The 21,433-nt window shown below is 46.0% G+C and overlaps 1 protein-coding gene across 1 annotated transcript in view; it reads left to right on the top strand.

Annotated features, from left to right (window-relative positions):
• Nucleotides 1-21,433, top strand: part of sgcd (sarcoglycan, delta (dystrophin-associated glycoprotein)) — a 102,469-nt gene that overhangs the window by 62,716 nt on the left and 18,320 nt on the right. Inside the window, exon 5 of the mRNA XM_061086012.1 lies at nt 1,237-1,356. Within this exon, the coding sequence (XP_060941995.1) occupies nt 1,237-1,356 (120 nt within the window). The remainder of the gene's footprint in view (nt 1-1,236; nt 1,357-21,433) is intronic.

Raw genomic sequence — 21,433 nt, 5'->3', positions numbered from 1 at the left:
TTCTTCTTCTTCTTCTTCTTCTTCTTCTTCTTCTTCTTCTTCTTCTTCTTCTTCTTCTTCTTCTTCTTCCTCTTCTTCTTCCATCTTATCTTCTTCTTCTCCTCTTCGTCCGTCCTCCCGTCAGATAGTGACGACAGTCTGAATGAAAATCTCTTTCCCTAAGCACAGGAAGTGTCTCTCATGTTCACCACCGACACGGAGGAGGACGCCTGTCGGTGTTCGGAGGTTCTTCTCGTCCCAGACGCAGAGCACAGAATCAGTTGAGCGTGTGTCGATCAGTCAGGCCTCTCGGGTGTTTTTCAGCCGCCGTGTGAGACAAAGCAATCTGAGCTGAAGGGACCCGTCTTCGTTTTGAATCACTTGTTTGTCACAGTCGTGGCGGCTCCGGCGTTGACCTGCAGACGTTCAGAGAAACTGTGAAAACCTCCGGTCACATCTGGATGACAGGCAGCTGCAGGTTCTCAACAGGTTTCTCTCAATATCTCTTCAACTTGACTCACACTAGCTGACTGACAACTTCTCACTTGAATTCAGAGTTTTAAGATGTCAGATCAAAGTAGGAACATTAACCTCTCTGTACAGATGTTTCTGTGAGGACAGATGTCAGGACAGATGTAGCACTGTCATACTGAGGCGACAGACTCTGTGACACTTTGTCACATGACGAACAAGTGGTGGTTTAATATTTCAAACCTTTAAATCTCTTTTGTCATTATTATTGACATCTTTTATTATTCTTACTATTTCTCTTTTATCATAGATTTTATTTAACTTTATCACAATAGTTCTTTGTGAATTACCGTCAAATATCAGCAAGTAAGGGATTTTTATACAATTATAATTACACAAGTTACATTCAAATTAATTCGATTTCAGGAGGCGGTTAAGACCAAAACAGAAACAGACGTGTAAACATGAAACTTAATATTCTGATATAATGTCAACCAGCTCATCTTGAATCTGTTTTATAATAAAACACCATAACATGTGTACTGTCGTTATTTAATGTAACTCTAACTTTATGTTATCATCACTTCACTTGGTTTGTTGAATAGTCTCCAGGAGGAATCTACATGTGATGGTTGAGGGTAAAGTCTGAGTCTTAATTTGAAGATGTCATCAGGTCCTGGACACATTTTCCAATATAAGAAGTTAATTCAGTGAGAAATGGTCTGCGGCCTCCGCTCGCCCCTCTTTGATGTCTCCTCTCTCTCTCTTCCTGTGTTTTCGCTGCAGGAGCCAATGGATTTAAAGCGCAGGGCAAGATGTTTGAAGTCAAATCCACCGCTGGGAAACTCCTCTTCTCCGCCGACGAGCAGGAGGTGGTGGTGGGCGCCGAGCGGCTCCGAGTGATGGGTGAGTGAGCGACCGGAGTCCCGACTGAGGACGTCTTGTTCTCTAAACCCTCGGAGGTCTGAGGTGTGTTTTCTGTCTCTCGGCATCACGGAGCTGAAAAGTCTTTGTCTCGTGCAGTGAAAGTTGTTTTAATTTGATTAAAACTCACATTTGTCCATTTTGCCGACTGGAAACGGTCACTTGGCTGATTCCAGTGGACGCTGAACTCACCACACGTGTGTCACTGAGCTGAGAGCGATGCTGGTGTTAGCAGATCTGTGCTGGTAGAGCTCCTGTATGATGGGAGGAGAAGGACCACTTGGAGCAGAGCTGGTATTTGCCCACAGGCCTCGGCAGGGAGAAGGTGACATGTGGTCATCACATCAGCCCGACTCAGGGCAAGGTCTGATGGGAAATGGAGTTTGCTCACAGGAACGAGACGCGTCCAATCATGGCGTCCCCGCCCCTTTTTATATCATCAAACTCAAAGGGCCCTCACTATATCAGAGCAGTTTTTTTGATTAATGATCTCAACTGATGCAGCCGCCGTCTTCTAAATTACTCTGCCACTTAATATCATGTGAAAATAAGAGATCTCTAACTTGTTGTTTTGCTTCGTCCATAAAGTTTTTACCGTCCAAACAAACGAGCCTCATAGATTCAGCTGCTCTTTCTCGTGAGAAGTTGTCTTTTTCTGTTCAGTCTGTGAACCTGTCGCTCGGAATCTGTCGGCTTCAGAGCGATGTTCGTACGTTTGTTTGCTACGAGAAAGAGGAAGTGAAACAAAATACAAAAATAATAATCCTGCTGATTAAATAACAAACACAACCTCCCTGTTGGAGATGTAACTATTTCATGACTATGACACCTACTGTCTGTGTGATCTGAGAGATAACCTGGTATTTTTAGGGTTATTTAATATTATTATGATATAATGACTCTGACTTCATATCCTTCATATCTGTCGTACTCGCCCTGGATCTCACGTTTCCTTCCCGATGTTCTGAAGCTCTCACATCTGACTTGTTGAACGCTGCCTCGTGTGGCTGGAGTCCAGCACGCTTCCTTACACTCTCCTCCATGTTAATTAGGTTTGGAGGAAAGTGCTGACCGTGCACACGAGGACAGATTTAATCATCACTTGTTTATGTATTTTCTCCGCAGCAGGATAATTAGCAGGGAGCTAACAACACTGAGCGTAATGAAGACGTTAAATATCACAGAATCTGCTCCGGAGCAAAATAACACGTTCGGATTCTCTAGCCCTTATTTCTCTGCTCGCTCCGTTTCCTTCATTTCCTCTCTCCCTCTCTTTCTTTCCCTCCTAACGCGTCTTCTCTCTGTTCTGGCGTCCCTCACTATTATCTTCCCCCCCCCCCCCGTTCATCAGTCCATCCATTCAATCTGGTTATTACATAAACAGAGGTTTGAAGTGTCTCCTTCTTGACTGAGCCCAGTGTTCCCACATCACAGCTCCCATGGGTGCTCTCTCTCTCTCTCTCTCTCTCTGTCTCTCTCTGTCTCTCTCTCTCTCCCTCTCTGTCTCCCTCCCCCCCCTCGGTCTGGCTCTTCTCTGACTCAAACCTTTCAGAGGCGACGTCCTCTGCGAGAGCAAATTTGTCTTCATCCTGGTCCTCATTCATTAACGTCCTCTCCGGCTTCACTGAGTCTGAGTTCATGACTGTCTCCGTCCTCAGCAGAGTGGGGGAGACACAGAGGGGGGAGGGAGGGGAGGGAGTACAGGGGGTGTCTACAGTTGTTTAACAGGAGATGAACAGTTTAAGTCTTAGTCTTAGTGTTTCTTTCAAAGTCGAATCTCTCAGTGATTATTTATCTGTCGCCGCCTGTTCAGGTCAAAGACTTTAAATAAAGATGGACGACGTGAAACACAATCATCTCCATTTTTATTTCATCACAATCCATCAATTAATCTCTGAGAAATCAGTGAAAATGTTAATAAGTACGTTGGAACGTGGCAGGTTGAGCTACGCTAGTTTTCATCTGCAGCCTCCGGAAGGTTCAAGGTGAAAAAACCTGCAGTAATGTTTAAAAACAATCTGACTCAGACTCTTAATACATAATGAATAAATCAACGACTTAACTGTGAAATGAAAACATGGATTTATGAATTACTAGTAAAGACACAGACGTATCAAGCTAAACTGCATAAAAGCTCAAATAAAACATAGTTACACAAAAAGAGGTGAAAACACGTCGTGTCTTTGTCTGGAGTCTTGGACGCTGAAACGCTGGACGTGTCCCAAGTGAAGCCACGGTTGTGTTTTTGTGTTACCAGTCCTTGTGTCTGCTGTTGTGCTGTTGTCGTACGTTGTGCGTCACGTGTGTTTCTGAGCAGCTGAATCATTGTTCTGATTTCTGCTGATTTGGCAGCTGAGCCACTTTTTTTGTTCCTGCTGTCTTTGTTTCCTGTGCATCTGTGTTGGTTGTTCGACTTGTTTGACTTTGCTGCCGTTGTGTCTGCCAGCGGGTTGTGTGTGTGTGTGTGTGTGTGTGTGTGTGTGTGTGTGTGTGTGTGTCGGGCGGCTGCCATGTCCTCCATCAGGTGTTTCTGAGGACTCTGTTCTGTTTCTTTGCGTCACTAAAGCCTCTTGGACGACGGCCCGTCTGATTCTCTCTCAGTTTGGTTTCTGGCTCCGGACTTCGTGGCAGATTGAAGCCGGAGCCGTTTCCTCAGGGTGACCCGAGCACAGAGGTCAGAGGTCATCCTCTGGGAGCATTAACATGTCCATTAAATCCTCACTTTTATGGCTGGAGGATACATCAGAACCAGAGAGTGAAGGCGTTGACAGGAGCAGCTGCTCGAGTTTGAGTTGTGTTGACGCTAAGAATCCAGAGAGAGTGATTTCTCTGCAGCACCGACGAACCACAAGACTTTACTCTCACGTCTGTGTGTGACCCAGAGTGTGTTCACGTGTCCTGATTGTGTCTCTGTGTGATTGTGTCGACCCAGTGACTTACAGTCGAGCGGCAGCGACGGCCCCGCTGCCACTCGACTCCTCGTTCAGCTCACGTCCGCAGCAGAGAGGACGTCTGGACCGGGTTCCTCACAGAAGATTACATTCTGATGAATTCACTCCAGGATTCTGATGAATTGCCTCAAAAAATATTTAAAACAATTATTAGACAATAACCAAGAAGTTACTTGTGTTGGATTTATGCTTCTGCTGCTTATAAAGCAGATGTGACTCCAGGTTCTAATATTATTACAATCAACGTGGTTAAAATTACTCCTGTATTATTCACAATAGTTTTCTTTCATTAATGTTTTATATTTTCTGACCTGAAAATGGGACTTACCTGAATGACTGATTTATCATTTTAATATGATGACTATTACATTATAAGTTCAATGGCAGCGACGAAAGCACATTTTAGTTTCAAAATGAAAGTATTTCAAAGTTTGTTCTAAACTCTTTAAAACTTTAAACAACACGTGTGTATGTGTCTAAAGGATCAGGTGCAACAGGCAGATACATATTTAATAATGTGCACGTTAATCATAAGAACATCTTGACTCACTAACAAGTGGTGTTTGTGCTTGTGAGATATGAACGTACAGTTTGCAAATGATCAAAATAGAACATTTGACTATTGTACAAATATGTTAATTGGTTTATAAGTAATGACATTTGCAACTTGAGTCGTTTCTACACGAATAAAATGTCCACGTGCATCAGAAGCAAACTATGATGATTCTCTGACTGTCTGTTGTGTTGCTTTGTGCTGGCGAACGTTTCTGCAGCCGAACCACAACAGAAAGTATTCCATTAGACTCCGCCCCTCGTCATGTCCCCCCTGTTTGTGTTCCCATTCGCCGTCTGTCTGCCGGGAGCCGGCCGTTGGTCTGACTGGACGGTGAATAGCTGTAGGAGCCGTAACCAAGCCAATGAAAGCAGTATCATGGATTTCCAATGACCTCAGTTGGGCCAATTAAAGTTATATGCAGGGAGTAATTAAGTATTTTATTGGCGGGGGAGGAACGATGGCTTTGGTAATGACATGTGGCGGCTTTATGATCCTCCGCTGGGCCGTCATACGTCAAAGAGACTCAGCTCGTCCTCAGGTCTAATCTGCACTTTAACAGCTGTTGAGTCACTCGTGTGTGTTGGACGTCACGTGCACAGATAAACACGTGCACGTAGCATCTAGTTATTACTTGAATCTTTTTTATTGCCGTGGCGGAGGCGTCCTTGTGTCTGAGCGATGAACTGAGTCGATGCTTTCACGCAGAGATCAGGGTTCGGTTTGTTTCCAACAGCTGAAACGACCTGGTTAAAGCTACAGGAGGTGAACTAGCGTGTCCGGTTCCTAACCTCGTCTCCAGGAGGCGCTGTTGTGCTATTCTCGGTTATTATTCACACAATAACAAGTGATTGTTCGTCTGTAAATAGCAGGAAGCGGTAGTTGCATTTTACTGTAAATAAAGATCCACGAGACATCTCTGCTTTCTCCTGATGTCGAAAATCTGGGTTGGGTGCATGTCTACCAACATGGAGGAGGGGTTTATGGCACACATACAGCAGCCAGCCACAAGGGGGCGATCGTAAAATTCACCGTCATGTCGTCTTTATTTACAGTTTGTGATTACAAGACCTTGATATGTGATTTAATAACTTCAGTGTCTGAAGCTCTCGACAAACGACCGTCACCACGATGAAGAAACCACGTTCAGCTGCAGGAACATATTTAATAATTTTCTCGTTGCCAGAAGAGCAAATGCAAATATTGACCATGAAAATCTCGTTGGAACCTTCGACATGAACATTATTGTAGGTTTCTTAAAAAATACATCAGCCAGTGCAGATGAATTGACCTGGAAGACGCAGGTTTCTCCAGAACCTTCAGACGCCTGAGGAGCTGAAACACGGAGGACTGATCTCAGACCTTCAGGTGCTCATTAGCCTGAGATGAGAACTGAACCTGTCAGAGTTGAAGGTAAATGTGATCATGAATCATAAACACAAACTAAAACCCTTTGAGCTCGCGGAATTCTTCTGCTTTCAGAAACCAGATTACTCTTACAATCATTTGTCTTTATTTTCACACCTACACGTCGTTTAAAAACTCAATAACAATACCGACTGTTTTTTTTAGTTTATTGATTTAAATCTGATCCTCCTTTAATTTCCCTGACTCACGTCCCGTTGACTCTGTTGCGTCTCGTTCACAGTTTGAATCCGGCCCTTGATGATTGTGCAGAAGGGACAGTAGGGGGAGGTAGTGAGCAGCCAGCGGAGAAGAGAGACATGTAATTGTTCTTCCTCCTTCCCTTCCTCGTCTTTATCAGCTGCTCTCACTGAGTTATTACTTCTCCACATTACGCCGCTCCGTCTCTTTCATGTTCCGAGGAGGCAAATCAAAGATGGCTGCAAGATCACAGGAGAAGCATCGCAGGAGGAAAAACATTTTAAAATTTTTCTTTCTTGTTCACGTTTGAATCGTCTCACACCGGAAGCACTTTTGTCTTCTGTGGCCGACTGAGATCAGAGCCCAGCAGCTCGCCGATGGAAATCAACATCAACACACATTTAAAATTCACAACCTGGAAACACACTCAGCTGCAGGATGTTACACACATAGAGATCAAAGTCATTCAGGAGAGTTTGATCTGATGGATTATTTCCCTCTAAAGATACAACGTGTAACAATTCTTCATTAAAAACAACCAGACCTGAATCATACATTCTGTTGACTCGTGTATTTACTTTATCGGAAATGTTCTCAACAACAAATCGACAATTTTATTCAAGATATCAGGACGTTACACTTTGTCGCCTTTTCAATTGCATCACATCTTCTTCACCTGTGGCTTCGTCTGTCGCTGCTTTAACTTAAAAAAATTACAACAAACGTAATAAATCAATTTCCTTGATTTTCAATTCAGACGCTGCACTGTAAAAAAAACAAGAAAATTCACTTCTGCTACAGAAACAGTAGAGGGCAGTAAAAACACTTCTTTGAAAACACTGCTACTGCGTTTTTGTTCACCTCATTCTCTGCGTCAACAAAATGTATGCAATTTTTGTAACGCAACAATGGATGCACGTCATAATTACATAAACAATTTAGATATGTAGCTGTTAATAAAACAACAAATGTCTTCAGTAACCAGGAGAAGATAAAGATGGTCGTAGCATCAGGCACTTCGGACCTATCCTGCAGCCAGCCACCAGGGGGCGATAGAGATTCATTTTTAGTTTGACTTAGTCCCGATATTTCTTTCAGTGTACATTAAGATGCTATCTCTTTACTGTCGCTCCAGACACAACGTTTATCACTTTACCTTTTCATTAAAGTATTGTTTTGCGGCACAAACCAAGTCATTGTCTTTTCCACCGTCGGGTTCTGAACGGATTCTGATCTCAGAACTCAGCTCCTCCTCCTTCCAGGACTCGCTGCCAGACTCCAGCAGATGTTGAACTCACTTGCACCGGGGCAACATCTGCATCTCTGCTCCTCCCGGGACCCGACGCAGGACCATCCCCTGCATGTGGGATCAGGGGCAGAGTCAGGGCTGCAGATGGCAGATGGACGGAACTGTGCCAAACTCATAAGTCTTTAACAGCCTCTTTGTATAATGTAACACTCCAAACTGGAAAAAAACACATTAAATATTAACTAACGACTCGGGAGAGAGAAAGTAGGAGAAGCTGCCGAGGCCGAACCAGATACTTCACTCGCAAATAAATCTGCAGGACAAAGCATTAACACATGCAAACATAAATATACTGTATATATAAACTCATTAGGGAATATCATTCAACTTACAGCTGAGGCGTAACTGCATCTATGCATCAGCAGCCATGAGAGAGTGTGTATGTGGATAAATTAGTGAGAATGTATATAATGTGTTTATGTGTGTCAGGCTATGTACTGTGTGTGTGTGTGTGTGGTGGAGTGACGGACTTTAACTCAGATGAGATGAGAAGAACTTGATTTGTCCCACAAAGAAGAAACAGATGATGCGTCTCCACTTCCTCACGTTCCCTTCGACACATCTTCATAACGCCTTTTTGTTGAGTTTGTATGAATCTGAAAGATACTTGAAACGGGAACTCGGAAGGTTCTTTGCCTCTAGGTGGCGACCTGTGGCACCACGTCCACTGAGGAGTTTACTCCATGAAAAGGAACTGCGGCAGCTTCTTCCTCCATGAACTCACACTGACGAGCAAAGTGAGAACAAAAGAACATTCAAACCTTTTCTCTTCCATTATTCTCTCTTTGCTCTGAAGCCTGAAGTTCTGCAGGGAAATTAATAAGCTGAGGGGTTGAAACTGTGAACTTTCAGGGCAAATCGTTTTCAGAGCTCAGCTTATTAACGCTCACCTGCTCCGAGCGTCACTGATGGAGTCCAGCTCCTGAATGTGTGCGATCATTGGGGTCAGGACCTGGCAAAGCTAAGTCTAACAGCGGGAGAAGAAGAAGACATCGTGGAGGCCGTCGTCCTTCAGGAGACGGAGAGCAAAGCTTCAGCAAGTTAATTGGAAAGTTTTAAAAAACATCGGCTAACAAGCGAAACTCAGCGGCGCCCTACAGTTGAGTTCTGGGATGATTAACCCTGCACCTCTGACCTCGGCTTCCTGCTCGGCTGGCTCGGATTTATTCGTGGTCATTATTCAAACAGCTCCGACCTTCAGCCGCTGAAGCAGCTTCCACCGGACTCTGGATCCCCGGGTCACGACCCAGAAGGGCTCGGGGATCAGCCGCCCTCAGCACGCAGGCTCCAGGAGGCCTGACCCGCTGCGCCCTCGCTGTTTTGTAATGAGAGTGTGTTTGTGTTTTGATGTTTTCCTCCAAGCTGCTGAGACTGGTTTCATTCTGCCTCGGCCTCAGCCCTGTGGACCCTGTGGACCCTGTGGACCCTGTGGACCCTGTGGACCCTGTGGACCCTCGGTAGCCTGAAGCTACCGCCGATAGCTTGCATCAGCCTCTGGGCTCCGGGGTCGGCTCGCATGCTACCAAGCCTCGGTTGAAACGTTTGCCCTTGGGAGAGTTCCTTCCCGCAGAAATGCCTGTGAGGACTTTTAATGCCTTTTCCCTTTTTCATGTACTGGATCATTTTTCATTGAAGACGGACGGGTGGGAAGGGATGAAAGAGAGCGAGAGAGCGAGTGAGAGCGGTAACAGGCTGCAAAGATCGCAGGACAATTTTGAGCCCAGCAAGTAAAACTGATTGAGCCCATTGAGAAAAGTGTCTCTGCCCTGAATTGAGGGAAATCTTGGTCCTCAGGTTGGTGTCTGTGGGACTGACGGACGCTTGTTCTCTAAACGGAGCATTTCTAAATTCAAAATGGTCAGAGACAAGTCCCAGAATAAACCTAATGAACCCTGACCGGTGTCCTGGGTTTAGATTACAGCCCGAGGACCACTACCCGGTCGAGGGCACTCCGAGACTTTGAGCTGGGATTTGGGATTCATCCAAACCCCGAGTCTGGCCTCCTGGGTCGGAAATGAATTAATGAATTAAAGGTGGACAGGCAGCGGCTGAGAGGTGAAAGTTAAATATTCAAATAGATCTACAGATGTTTATCCAAAAACACAACTCGAGCACCAACAGATAAAGGAGGTTGTGACGTTGTGAGTGAGTGTGTAACATGTGTGTTAATCATGGGCGTCAGGTTGTGTGTTCAGGTTCAGGTCCTGACGTGGAGGTACCAGCAGGAACCGAGCCTGAGCCTCCCAGCTGCTTGTTTCTAAATTTGTAGGTTTGAGAATTAATATATTAATAAAGTATTAATTATTCATCCTCACCAACACTGAGGAAGGTTCCACTTTGCTCCGAGTCTATTTTTCACTTTTATTATTTACTAAACCGAAGCAGTTGCTCAGTGACATGGAAATCCTGCACCTCCGGTTCCTCGTGTCCACTAACGAGCCACGGAATCGAACCCCCGGTGTGAAAACAAACAGAACTATAAATCTAACCTGTGGTAATTGGCAGCGCTCGAGGTTTGTTTGCTGATTCATGCTGAGCCGTTAGAGAAAGATTTCCAGGAATCGCTTTCCGATATTTGCTTTGAGGAAAGTTCGAGTGGCAGCGAGAAGGAGACGTGTTCCAGAACTTTAGACTCGTCTGTCAAGACCCATCAAAGTTTACGTGTTTTTAATTGCAATAACAACTTTTAGCACAGTGGCAGTGATGACAGCATCGTTACCCGGTTTCTATGACAACCTCACGTTATCGGTTAGTGTCGGAGGGATTGTGCGACTTGAGTTTAACTGCAACACAAACAGAAAACCCGGACTAATGGTTCCGTCCTCCGGGGAAACGACCTGCGTGATCTTCATCTTTAGGATTCGTCAAACCTGTTGGGATCGTAAATCCCCCCCGACAGCCTCCGACTCCCGGGTCTCTTACCTCCGGCTCCGAGTGGACACCGTTAAGCCGTAATAAGACCGTAAAAGACTCTCCAGAGTTACTGCCGGGGGGGGGGGGGGGGGCGGGGGGCTCCGCGGCGAGGAATTTATTCAAGGAGGCGTTCTGCATTTCACGGTTTAATCTGGAGTGAATAGGAAATGTGCTGGTGTACGAGTGGCCAGTGGATTCCTGTCAGCTGACCACGTTAAGGAGATGATGAAGAGTCCATTAAACCCTGTGTGTGTGTGTGTGTGTGTGTGTGTGTGTGTGTGTGTGTGTGTGTGTGTGTAAGTGTGTGTGTATACTTACATTGGATTTTACACAGAGATAAACTGAGTCAACACTTTCAAATCACAGTTTTGAGGATTTATCGTCACGTTGGTGTTTGCTTTGTTTAATTTGTTTAATTTGTTTCATGGTGAATTCTCATTGGTCCTCGTTACGTGCACGTGGTCGTCTGTCCGTCTCCACCAGGGGGCGCACTGACCCCACGTGCACGCCCTCTTTAGAGAGATGAGGCACAAAATGGCTCCTGCATGTCTGTGACCTCACACCTGACCGGCCTCGGGGTTCCAGGACATCCACCACAGTCGTGACATCACTCCCGGCCTCGGCGCTCATGAAGATCAGATTTGAGGCGTGGCTTCGGGCGCCTGCAGCCGGCGTCCTGACAAACGAGCTGCGTTCGAGAGCCGGGGTCTGATCTCCACAGGCAGATGTGTTTCAGTGACAGGCGGCGTCCTGCAGGAGGCGGAGCTCTGTCTTCATCCTGCTCGACACCTAATGGACCATCTGTGTGAGGAGACTGCAGTTAGAGCTGATGCAGTCACAGCATCCAGCAGGAAGCAGAACCAGCAGCGTGATGGCGTCCTGTCAGCGCTGATGGGAGGATCCACTCGGAGGGGACGTCCCTGTGAAGCAGAGGAAGGTGACCACGTCAGCGTCTTAAAATTCCACTTTTGTAGTGCTTCTACACGTTAATTTGGGTAACTAGCATGTCTACCGTCCCAAAATCTCTGGAAAAAAACAACTCCCGTGATATGTTGTGGTTCCTCTCTGTCAGAAACGATACGCTGGATGGAGTCGAATGGGATTACGAGCAGAATTGACGTCATAGTCTCGCTACATGGCCCGGCTCCACCGGCCCGGTTAGCTCGCGAGCTACCGATCAACAGGTCAATCTGAGTAGGGCTGTTTTAGACAGGGTGCTGTTTTACATGATCCTTGTGGTATTTTGACCAAAATATGTTTCAGACATTTCATTAAGACCCCAAGGAACCATATCACCTGTGGTAAAATGGGCGTAATATGTCTCCTTTAATTAATGAGGCGTTCCTCTGGAAGCACGAACGAGAACAGTCACATGACGAGTCCAGATTCCTCTGGAGGAGACCGGAGTTTTCACCGCTACAGAACCTGGTCCCACCTCTGCTCAGAGGGAATGAACATGTTAATACAAACACACGTGTGTAACAACACGTGTGTAACAACACGTTGTGTGAAGCCGGACGCATTTGAATTATTTAGAAAAGTTTAAAATAATCAGCCGCAAAACTCTTTGTGAGCAAGTTGCATTGTGGGAACTGGCCGATGTCTGTACCTCTCCCCCTAAATATAAGCCCAAACATCTGGATTGCCCCCTGGTGGCTGGCTGCAGTATCTCATTACTCTGATGTGTTTTGAAATGTTTGTTTATATTTTAGCATATTTTAGCATAAGTGGAAACACGTCGTCCATCTTTATTTACACATCATTGCTTCAGGCGAGATCAGAGGAGAAGCTTCCTTACTGAACGAGCTACAGTGGAGTTGTGAGATTGTGTCACAGCTTCGACTCGGAGCAGCTGCAGAGGAGCTGGTGATCACGTGACTCGGCCGACGCCAACACGGCGACCACGTGACATCATCAGAGTACAAAGATCCATCCTGACAATTAGAACACCATGTTGTGTTCTAATTGTCAGGATGGATCTTTGTATTTTTTTGTGTACTTGCTCTGTTGTCGTTTGCCCTCATTTGTACTTGTGTGTCTGCCATATGGCTCATTAGCATTATAACAGGCACTGATGGAATGGGGGGGGGGTGGGGGTGGGGGGGGTGGGGGGGACGCAGTGAGGACGTCACCAGAAGTTAATGAAGGAGAAATTCACTGTGGATCACGGCCAAGTTTTTCAGATACGCACACAAAATAAAATGTAAATTTTCGTGCTCAGAGTTTCTCGTCTGTGATTTACAGGCTAACAGGATATTTACATGGATCATATTTAATATTAATAATCCAGTTTGTTGAGTATTATCTCATAAGTTCATCCGACGGCTGAGGAGAGATGGATCTTTCAGAATCAATCACTCACTGCTGTTTGTTTTAATATCATATAATAATAATACACATCTTACTGTAATGACACCTCCCAACAGTGAAGCCATATGAATGTCTTGTCGCCCCCTGGTGGCTGCACTGTGTAAATGCCATCTCATCCATGTTAGCAGACGGGACACGGAGGAAACGTACAGACCAACAAGTGGAGGTTAGATCAATGTTTGTCAGAGATGGTTTCTCTTAGTGGAGGAAGTTCTTATGACACTGAGGGTCTCTAGTTGTTAGTGATGAGAAGGGGGGGATGGGGGGGTGGGGGGGGGCTTGCCTCCTCCTCCTCTTCCTCCTCCTCCTCCTCCTCCTGTATCTCAACATCTCCCCATCCCTTCCTCCTCCTCCTCTTCCACCTCCTCCTCATCCTCCTCCTCCTCTTCCTCCTCCTCTTCCTCCTCCTCCTCCTCCTCTTCCTCTTCCTCGTCCTCCTCCTCCTGTATCTCAACATCTCCCCATCCCTTCCTCCTCCTCCTCCTTCTCCTCCTCTTCCTCCTCTTCCTCCTCAGACACAAATGTTTGTCGGTTAGTTGGTAAATGGATGAAGAAGCTCCGTAGGCATTAGACCTCCTCCTCCTCCTCCTCCTCCTCCTCCTCTTCCTCCTCCTCCTCCTCCTCCTCCTCCTCCTCCTCCTCCTCCTCCTCCTCCTCCTCCTCCTCCTCCTCCTCCTCCTCCTCCCCCTCCCACCCCCATGTCCTCAAGTAGTTACGAGACATTTTTTGTCTTATATTCCTTTTTCTTTTTCCTTGAGAAGAAGTTTTAATTGTCTGTTAGCGCTGCAGGCTCCTCCCCCTCCTCCTCCCCCTCCTCCCCCTCCCACCCCCATGCTAAACGTGTTCAGTGGCTCGTTCTGCTTTGTTCCACCCAGATCCTCCTCCAGCTCTCTTTGACCCGCTGTAATGAGATGGAGGACGGCTAAATATATTTCATGATAATGTGCAATCTAACACCCCCCCCCCCCCCCCCCCCCCACATGGCTGACACCTCCCCCAGGCCCCCCCGCCCTCCCAGTCCCAGACGGACCCGTGTACGTTTCACCTTCATCCTCATTTCTCTTCTGGGTTTCACCACCAGGACGAGTGAAAGTGAATCAGAGGAAAAGAACAGAGGAAGGAGGTGAGGAGAAAAGGTCTGGAGGAGCAGGTCCGTGGAACTGGAGTGAAGGTCGTCCGTCTGGAATCTGACCTGAAGTTATTTACCTTCACTCTCCTCCTCCTCCTCCTCCTCCTCCTCCTCCTCCTCCTCCTCCTCTTCCTCCTCTTCCTCCTCCTCCTCCTCCTCTTCCTCCTCCTCCTCCTCCTCCTCTTCCTCCTTCTCCTCCTCCTACTCCTCCTCCTCCTCCTCCTCCTCCTCCTCCTCCTCAGACACAAATGTTAAGGCTCCTTTATACTTGTCCGTTTTTTCGGATACGGATAGATAAGACCACCTTATCCGTCGTGGAACGCCCTCTCCGAGCGCCTCGGACAGCTTTTCGTGCACCTTTGATTTTTCTAACTATCCGTCTTCATGTCGGAGAGCCCACGGACAGCTCTTGGCTGTGATTGGTCCGCGAACGACATCATTTCCCTACGACGTAATTTCCGGATTTCACATTTCCGGACCTCTAACTTCCTGATTCACAACAAACACGAACACAACTACGATTCTACGATGAATGTGACGTGTGTGTTAAGCCAGCGGAGTTGTCCGGCTGACGGTGGCTCGTTCGAGCACTGAGGGCATGTGTGCACGGTCACAGACGGTTATAACGAGCTTTCAAAACGGCGCTAGTGGGCTAAGCTAGCGGGCTAGCCACCATGCTAACTGCGGTGGTAACAGTGCAAAAACCCTCTGTCACGACTTTAATTCCACTTCTATCATGACACTGTTTCTATAATACCGTCAGGTTAGAAGCAAACACTGGATAGTAGTAGTTAGTGTCGGGAGTCCCTGCTGACTGTGTGTGGAAGCTGGGGGGGAGCTAGCTGGGGGGGGGCTAGGTCCGGTTAGCTTCTAGCTACATGTAGCCTCAAGCAGATTCAAGCTGTGGAATCAGCAACACAGTTCGGAAACAAGACCGGGGAACCGCTGCGCTAAGAAACGATAACATCAGCATCTTGACCCGCTGGGTGTCACTTTATTTAGTTCTGTTAGTTGCCATGGTTCAGTGTGTGGGAGGCAGGCTAACAGAGGTAAACAGACACACGTGGACTTCTTCTTCCCAGAAATGGGGTAGGCTTCTCTGAGCTCGTCTTCCGTTGCGCCACCTATGGGTTTGGCGGTGAATTGTTTTCAAACGTACAGTCGTCGGAGAAGTAAAAATCAAAAAGACTCTCTGGTCTCTGTGCGTCCCTTTACGCGAAACGGATACGTAAAAGCATACTGGAGCCTTTAGACCTAGATTAGACCTTCTCCTCCTCCTCCTCTTCCTCCTCCTCCTCCTCCTCTGGGACTCTTTGTATTTAATGAAGAGCTGCAACCAACAGAGAGGAAATAGGTTTTTACCTGAAATGCTCTTTTCTCTTGTCGAAGAAACCACACAAATATTTCACATTTCCTAATAACTTGAGTAATTTTCACACATGAACTTTGTTAAAGAGCGTCTGCTCATGTTCCTCCTGTGAAGCAGCAGCAGGAGAAGGTCCAGGTTCTTCCAGTTTCACGACCACTCGCTCACTGGGAAGCTTCCACAGCTTCTCCATGCTGCTAACAAGGCGGCAGGAAGTGTTTCCTCTGTTGAGATGATTGAACTCTGGAATATGTTTGAATTGACAGGTTGTGAAAACACAAGGTCACAGTTTGTATCGTCGTCCAGAAAATATCATCACATGAAGTTTAATGTGAACGTCCTCGTCAAAGTAAAAGCGCCTCAGAGTTTGTGCCGACGGTGCTGAAACGATGAGGGATTTACAGTAACATGTACAGTGTGTGTGTGTATGTGTGTGTGTGTGCGTTTGTGTGTGTGTGTGTGTGTGTGTGTGTGTGTGTGTGTGTGTGTGTGTGTGTGTGTGTGTGTGTGTGTGTGTGTGTGTGTGTGTGTGTGTGAAGGGTTGACAGCCCTTGTGAAGAGTGTGTTTAAGGTGGCAGTAGTTGTGGTCTTAATGGCCCGGTGCATTTTCCCAGAGGAGAGTTTTCGGAGCAGATGGTTGGTTCGGTTATCGACCTGAAAGAAAAACACATCAGAGGCTCCGCGGCGGTTTAAACTTCAGCCGGCGCCTCCTGCAGGAGCTCGAACGCCACTGCAGCCTCGACAGCTCAACGCTGCAGCTGGAGACGTCATCACGTGAATACTAAAGATTGTTTTGTGTGGCAGTAATTGTGAGCCTGTGTTTCAGTAGCAGAGGTTTAACGTAAGTAAGCAGAGACGTCTCACACATGAGCATTAATGGAAAACATGAAATCCAAAGCCACACAACGCAAACACAACCACAACGGAAGCTAGTGACAATAACACAAGCAGCTGTTTGAACGATGAGGGCAAAAGTCAAATTTTCACTTAGCAAACGCAAAACTAATCATAAGAACACTTGAGATCACCTTGAGGTTTTTATTAATGTCAAAGTAAAGCAGTGAACGATTCATCATCATCTGACTTTGCAGAATTTAGGGAATTTGGCCACGCCCATATTCGTAACGTGAGGATATAGAGATGCATCTTTATTTACAGGGTTCATGCATCAGAATTTAATACCGGTTTTAATGGTGGGCACAGATATTTATATTATTTGTAGTATTTTCGCAGGTTATTATAGTTTATTTTATCATATTTTTATAAGTGTTCCTGCTTCAGGCTGCGTCCTCATTGTTTTCTGATCAGATATCACTTCTCTCACTTTTCATGAATTACGTATCCGGCGTCCTGCGAGCGAGCAGCCGCTCCATCAATCACCTGGAAACAGAAACCACGGTGATATGCAAACATTATCGTCAGCACCTTTCCCCTCCTTCATTTTTTAATAATACAGTTTTATAAACTTCCACGGCCATTTGTGCCCCGAGAGCCAGCGAGCCATAAATCACCGGATCACTGGAGCTGCAGTATTTCACTGGGTGTATTAGTATGTGGCCGCGGTGCTTCACCTCTGCAGGAGCTCACACTACACACGCTCAGTAAACCCCGGTGAAGGTGGGATTGTGTGACGGCTCAGCAGCAGCGTGCACCCCCCCCCCCCCCCTCCATAATGCAGGTCCCATAATACTCTATTTTTCCCATAATGCCCGTAACTCGCTGCCACAAACCACTGGGGTCGGTGAAGCAGGATCACGTCTCAGCAGCAGATGGGCTGAACGCTCGGTTTGTAGAGATTTTAAAGACGTTTAATCTTCCCTCTTCAATTTCTCTTCTTTTATTTACTCTCCTCACCCGGAGCGTTATTCTTTACCCACCGTGTTTCTCTCTCCGCCCCCCCACTTGCTCTCTTTCTCTTACTCTCTCAATCTGTTCTTTATCAGCAGCGCTCGCCCACTGACATGAAATACAGCTAAGTGAGTCTTCACGAGGCCGAACAGCTGATTCATCCTCCTGCCGCTTCACCAGATCTGAAGGAGACAAAAGAACCAGAGAGAGGGACGAGAGAGAGGGAAGACGGGAAGGAAAGGGAAGGAAAGGGAGGAAAAGGAAGGAAAAGGAAGGAAAAGGAAGGAAAGGGAAGGAAAGGGAGGAAGAGGAAGGAAAAGGAAGGAAAGGGGGAAAGAGGAAGTAAGGGGAGGTAAGGGAGGAAGAGGAGGGAAAAGGAGGAAAAGGAGGAAGAGGAAGGAAAAGGAAGGAAAGGGAGGAAGAGGAAGAAAAAGGAAAGAAAGGAAGGCAGAGGAAGTAAAAGGAAGGAAAGGGAGGAAGAGGAAGGAAAAGGAAGGAAAGGGAGGAAGAGGAAGGAAAAAGAAGGAAAAGGAAGGAAAGGGAGGAGGAAAAAGGAAAGGGAGTAAAGGGAGGAAGAGGAGGGAAAAGGAGGGAGAGGAAGGAAAAGAAGGGAAAGGGAGGAAAAGGAAGGAAAAGGGAGGAAAGGGAGGAAGAGGAGGGAAAAGGAAAGATAAGGAGGAAGAGGAAGGAAAAGGAAGGAAAGGGAGGAAAAGGAAGGAAAATGAAGGAAAGGAAGGAAGAGGAAGGAAAAGGAAGGAAAGGGAGGAAGAGGAAAGGGCACAGAGGAGGATAAATAAATGTGGAGGAGCAACAAAGATCTGAAGGAAAGGAAAGGAAGGAAACAAGGGATTCAAAAGAAAGAGGAATATAAGAGAAGGGAGAGGGTGATAGGGGGAAGGAAACCAGTAAAGAGGGAGGAGAGAACTAAATGTGCAAAATGATGGGGGAGGAGATAAAATGAGAGGAGAACACGAGGAATGATTGAGGAAAGGAGAGGTAGAGGATGAATATAAGGCGAACAGGAAACAAGGGATGGAGGAAGAGGAGAGAGAAGAAAGATGGGGAAACAGAGGAAGGAGTGAGAAAGAAGAAGCGATGGAAAACAGGCTAAAGATGAGAAGAAGAAAAAAGAGGTGTGAAAAACAAGTCAAAAGACAGGAAGGAAAAGGATGTATAAAGAAAATGAGTGGAAAGAAAGAATAGACGGAAGAAGGAAAGGAGAAGGTGTGACGCCATGAATGGGACAGGAGGAGGGAGGTGAGGAAAATACCCGACAGTGAGAGGAGGTGGTGGAGGGAAAGGATGGATAGAATAACAAGCTGGTGGAGGAGGAGAGAGAGAGAGAGAGGAGAGGAAGTGTTAAAGGCAAGGTGAAAAGAGGAATAAAGAGTGGAAGCATGGAAAGGACGAAATCAGAAAAAGGGGAAAGTCTTAAAAAATAAAGATGGAGTGAGTGAGAGTCAGGGAATAAAGAAAAGAGGTAAAAGAAAGAAAAGAAGGGATGGGTGAAGTAAAAGAGGAAGAGAGAAAGATTATCGCTGAAGGTCACATTCTGGAAAGAGATGAAATCTTTACAGAGAAGAACGAGGAATAATATTTTGGCCGGAGGAAGTCGGAATAAAACCCGGGATGAGATTTTATCGATCTGCCGTTTGCACTCGTTTATGAGTCAAATAGAGAGAGAGAGAGGGACGGAGGTGTGGAGGGCGAGCGGAGAGCGGCGTCTAAATGCAGGTGGTCTCTATCGACCGCAGTCTGCAGGCTCCTCATCGACTGAGGACTGATTACAGCTGAGTTAAGAAGCACATGGAAACCCCCCCCCCCCCCCCACTGTGACCATTACTGCCTTTAAAAATGACTTCATGAATACACCGCTGTGGAATCGAGCGCAAACGATAATGACAGATGTTTCAGTCACCACATCTGTCTCCTGGCTTGATAAACACATATTAGCCTGTCGACAAATCTGAAGCTAAAATATCGAACAGTGGGTGGAGCTGAGGTATCAAGGTCCCACCCACACACGCTCTCGACCAATCGTGAGTCAGTGTCACTTGTCAATCATTTTTCATATCATCTGATTCAAAAATTGATCAGAAAACACTTGATGGAACGACCTGAGGAGCTCAGTTCTCACGCAGGAGAATCAGACGCTCGGTGGTTGATTCCTCAGAATCCAACATCTGGCGAGAATCTGCCTGAAACCACCTCCAGAGGTTTTGAATAATCCGATCACAATCTGTGTCTCAGGCTACTTAGCCGCACGAGCCGTTTTGATTGGATCAGCTCGGGATGCATAAGGAGGTGAGATGTAGGAGGCTAATCAGGATGTTCCTCCCCCCAGAGAAGCTCTCCAGCTCCCCCTGAGTGATCCCAGGGTCTTTCCAGGTCTCAGGGGAAATATAATCCCTCCATCAGACTCTCAATCCACGCTGGGGTCTAATCCCAGTTTGGCATTTCTGGAAATCGTCCAATGGAATCCGTCCAGGAAGCATCAGGATGAATCAGGCGCCTGAAGCTCCACTGAAGGAGTAACTTGTCAGAAGTAACTTGATTACACCTCAAAGATATTTCATCTAAATATGCAAACTGACATGAGTAGAATCTAACGTCGTCACTTTTCAAGTTTGAACGAATACGACATAAGTGTTTCCGTTAATTATCCGGACTGTAGCGACCACGATGTCACACCAAATCTATTTTACACTTCTCATAATAACATTAGACATCTAATCTTGTGTTTGTGTGTTTGTGTGTGTGTGTGTGTGTGTGTGTGTGTGTGTGTGTGTGTGTGCACAGCGCCACTTGCTCGCTTGTGCTTTCATCCGTAACATTTTTACCGTCCACGCAGTCCTCAGAACATGCGACACATTAATTTTTTTCCAGACCTTGTCTTTCACTCTCTTTCCCTTGACCTGTCGTTCAGAATCGAGTGTAAGCGACAGTCGTGCGTCATTCTGTGATCAAGACGTTATTTGTTGGAATGTTTTTCATATTTTTGTAACCAAAGCACGACACTGCTTCACTCAGGAGGCAAAATGATCTGATGTGCTTCTGTGTATTTTTCAATCCAAACATGTCGTTAGCTGTGTTGAATTTTTATGTTTGAATTTTAAATAAAAAGTACCAGCTCTAGTAAAAATGTGCGGAGAATTCACAACACATTTTTTAAATTGATTCTCAGTTTTTTTTAATGCTTCTTTTGGCTTTTACTTGACTTCTTGTTAAAAATTGATTTCGGAAAAAACGCGAGTGCGGCTCCAGACGTATAAACATAAAATAAAAAAAAACATAAAAAATAACAGTGGCTCCATGTTTAACCGTGACTGTTTTAATTATTCAAATGTCCGCGAGTTGATTTTCACTCCGAAGTGACGGGAGTGGAAACGAGCTGCTGCCTCGAGGGCAGGAAATCAATCTAAAGTTCACTTTGCTTTGCAGAGCAGTCGGCGCTGATGCAAAGTACATACCAGTCATAGTTAATGGGCTATAACATTAAAGTATAATACTTCATTATGAGATGAGGTGGAAATTACACCTCCGAGACCCGAACGCACCTTTCATCACCCTCTCTCTGCTCCACTGTCAAATCACTGTCGTTTGTTTTCCTGTGCCGGAGGAAACGTGTTCTGAAGGTTTTCTATGTAATCAACCTGATGATGTCACTGATGTAAAGATAGATTCAGATCGAACGTGTCAAGAGACTTGTTTTCTCTCCTCTCATCAAACCCTGATTGTGTGGAGTTCCTGCTTTGGTCTATTTTTAGAAAATCTCAGTCTTCATCAATTTGTTCGTAGACGCATGAGCTCGAATTCCACAGTCGATCGAAAATAGAAGCTGACGCACGATTCTGTTTAACTCAGTGAAACTTAAAGTCACGAGTCTTAAGTTTACAGACTTTATTCATTTCCTGTTTCCTGTGACGTGTGATTATTTATCTACTGGATCACGTGATTTAAATTTGATCGACAACACGTTGAACTCACGAGAACGACAACAGCTCACTGAAGTGAA

Source organism: Limanda limanda, chromosome 14 (genome assembly GCF_963576545.1).
Source record: "Limanda limanda chromosome 14, fLimLim1.1, whole genome shotgun sequence".
Classification (NCBI taxonomy): Eukaryota; Metazoa; Chordata; class Actinopteri; order Pleuronectiformes; family Pleuronectidae; genus Limanda; species Limanda limanda.
Note: the sequence above shows the minus strand (reverse complement) of the source record. Positions and strands in the feature narration are given on the sequence as shown.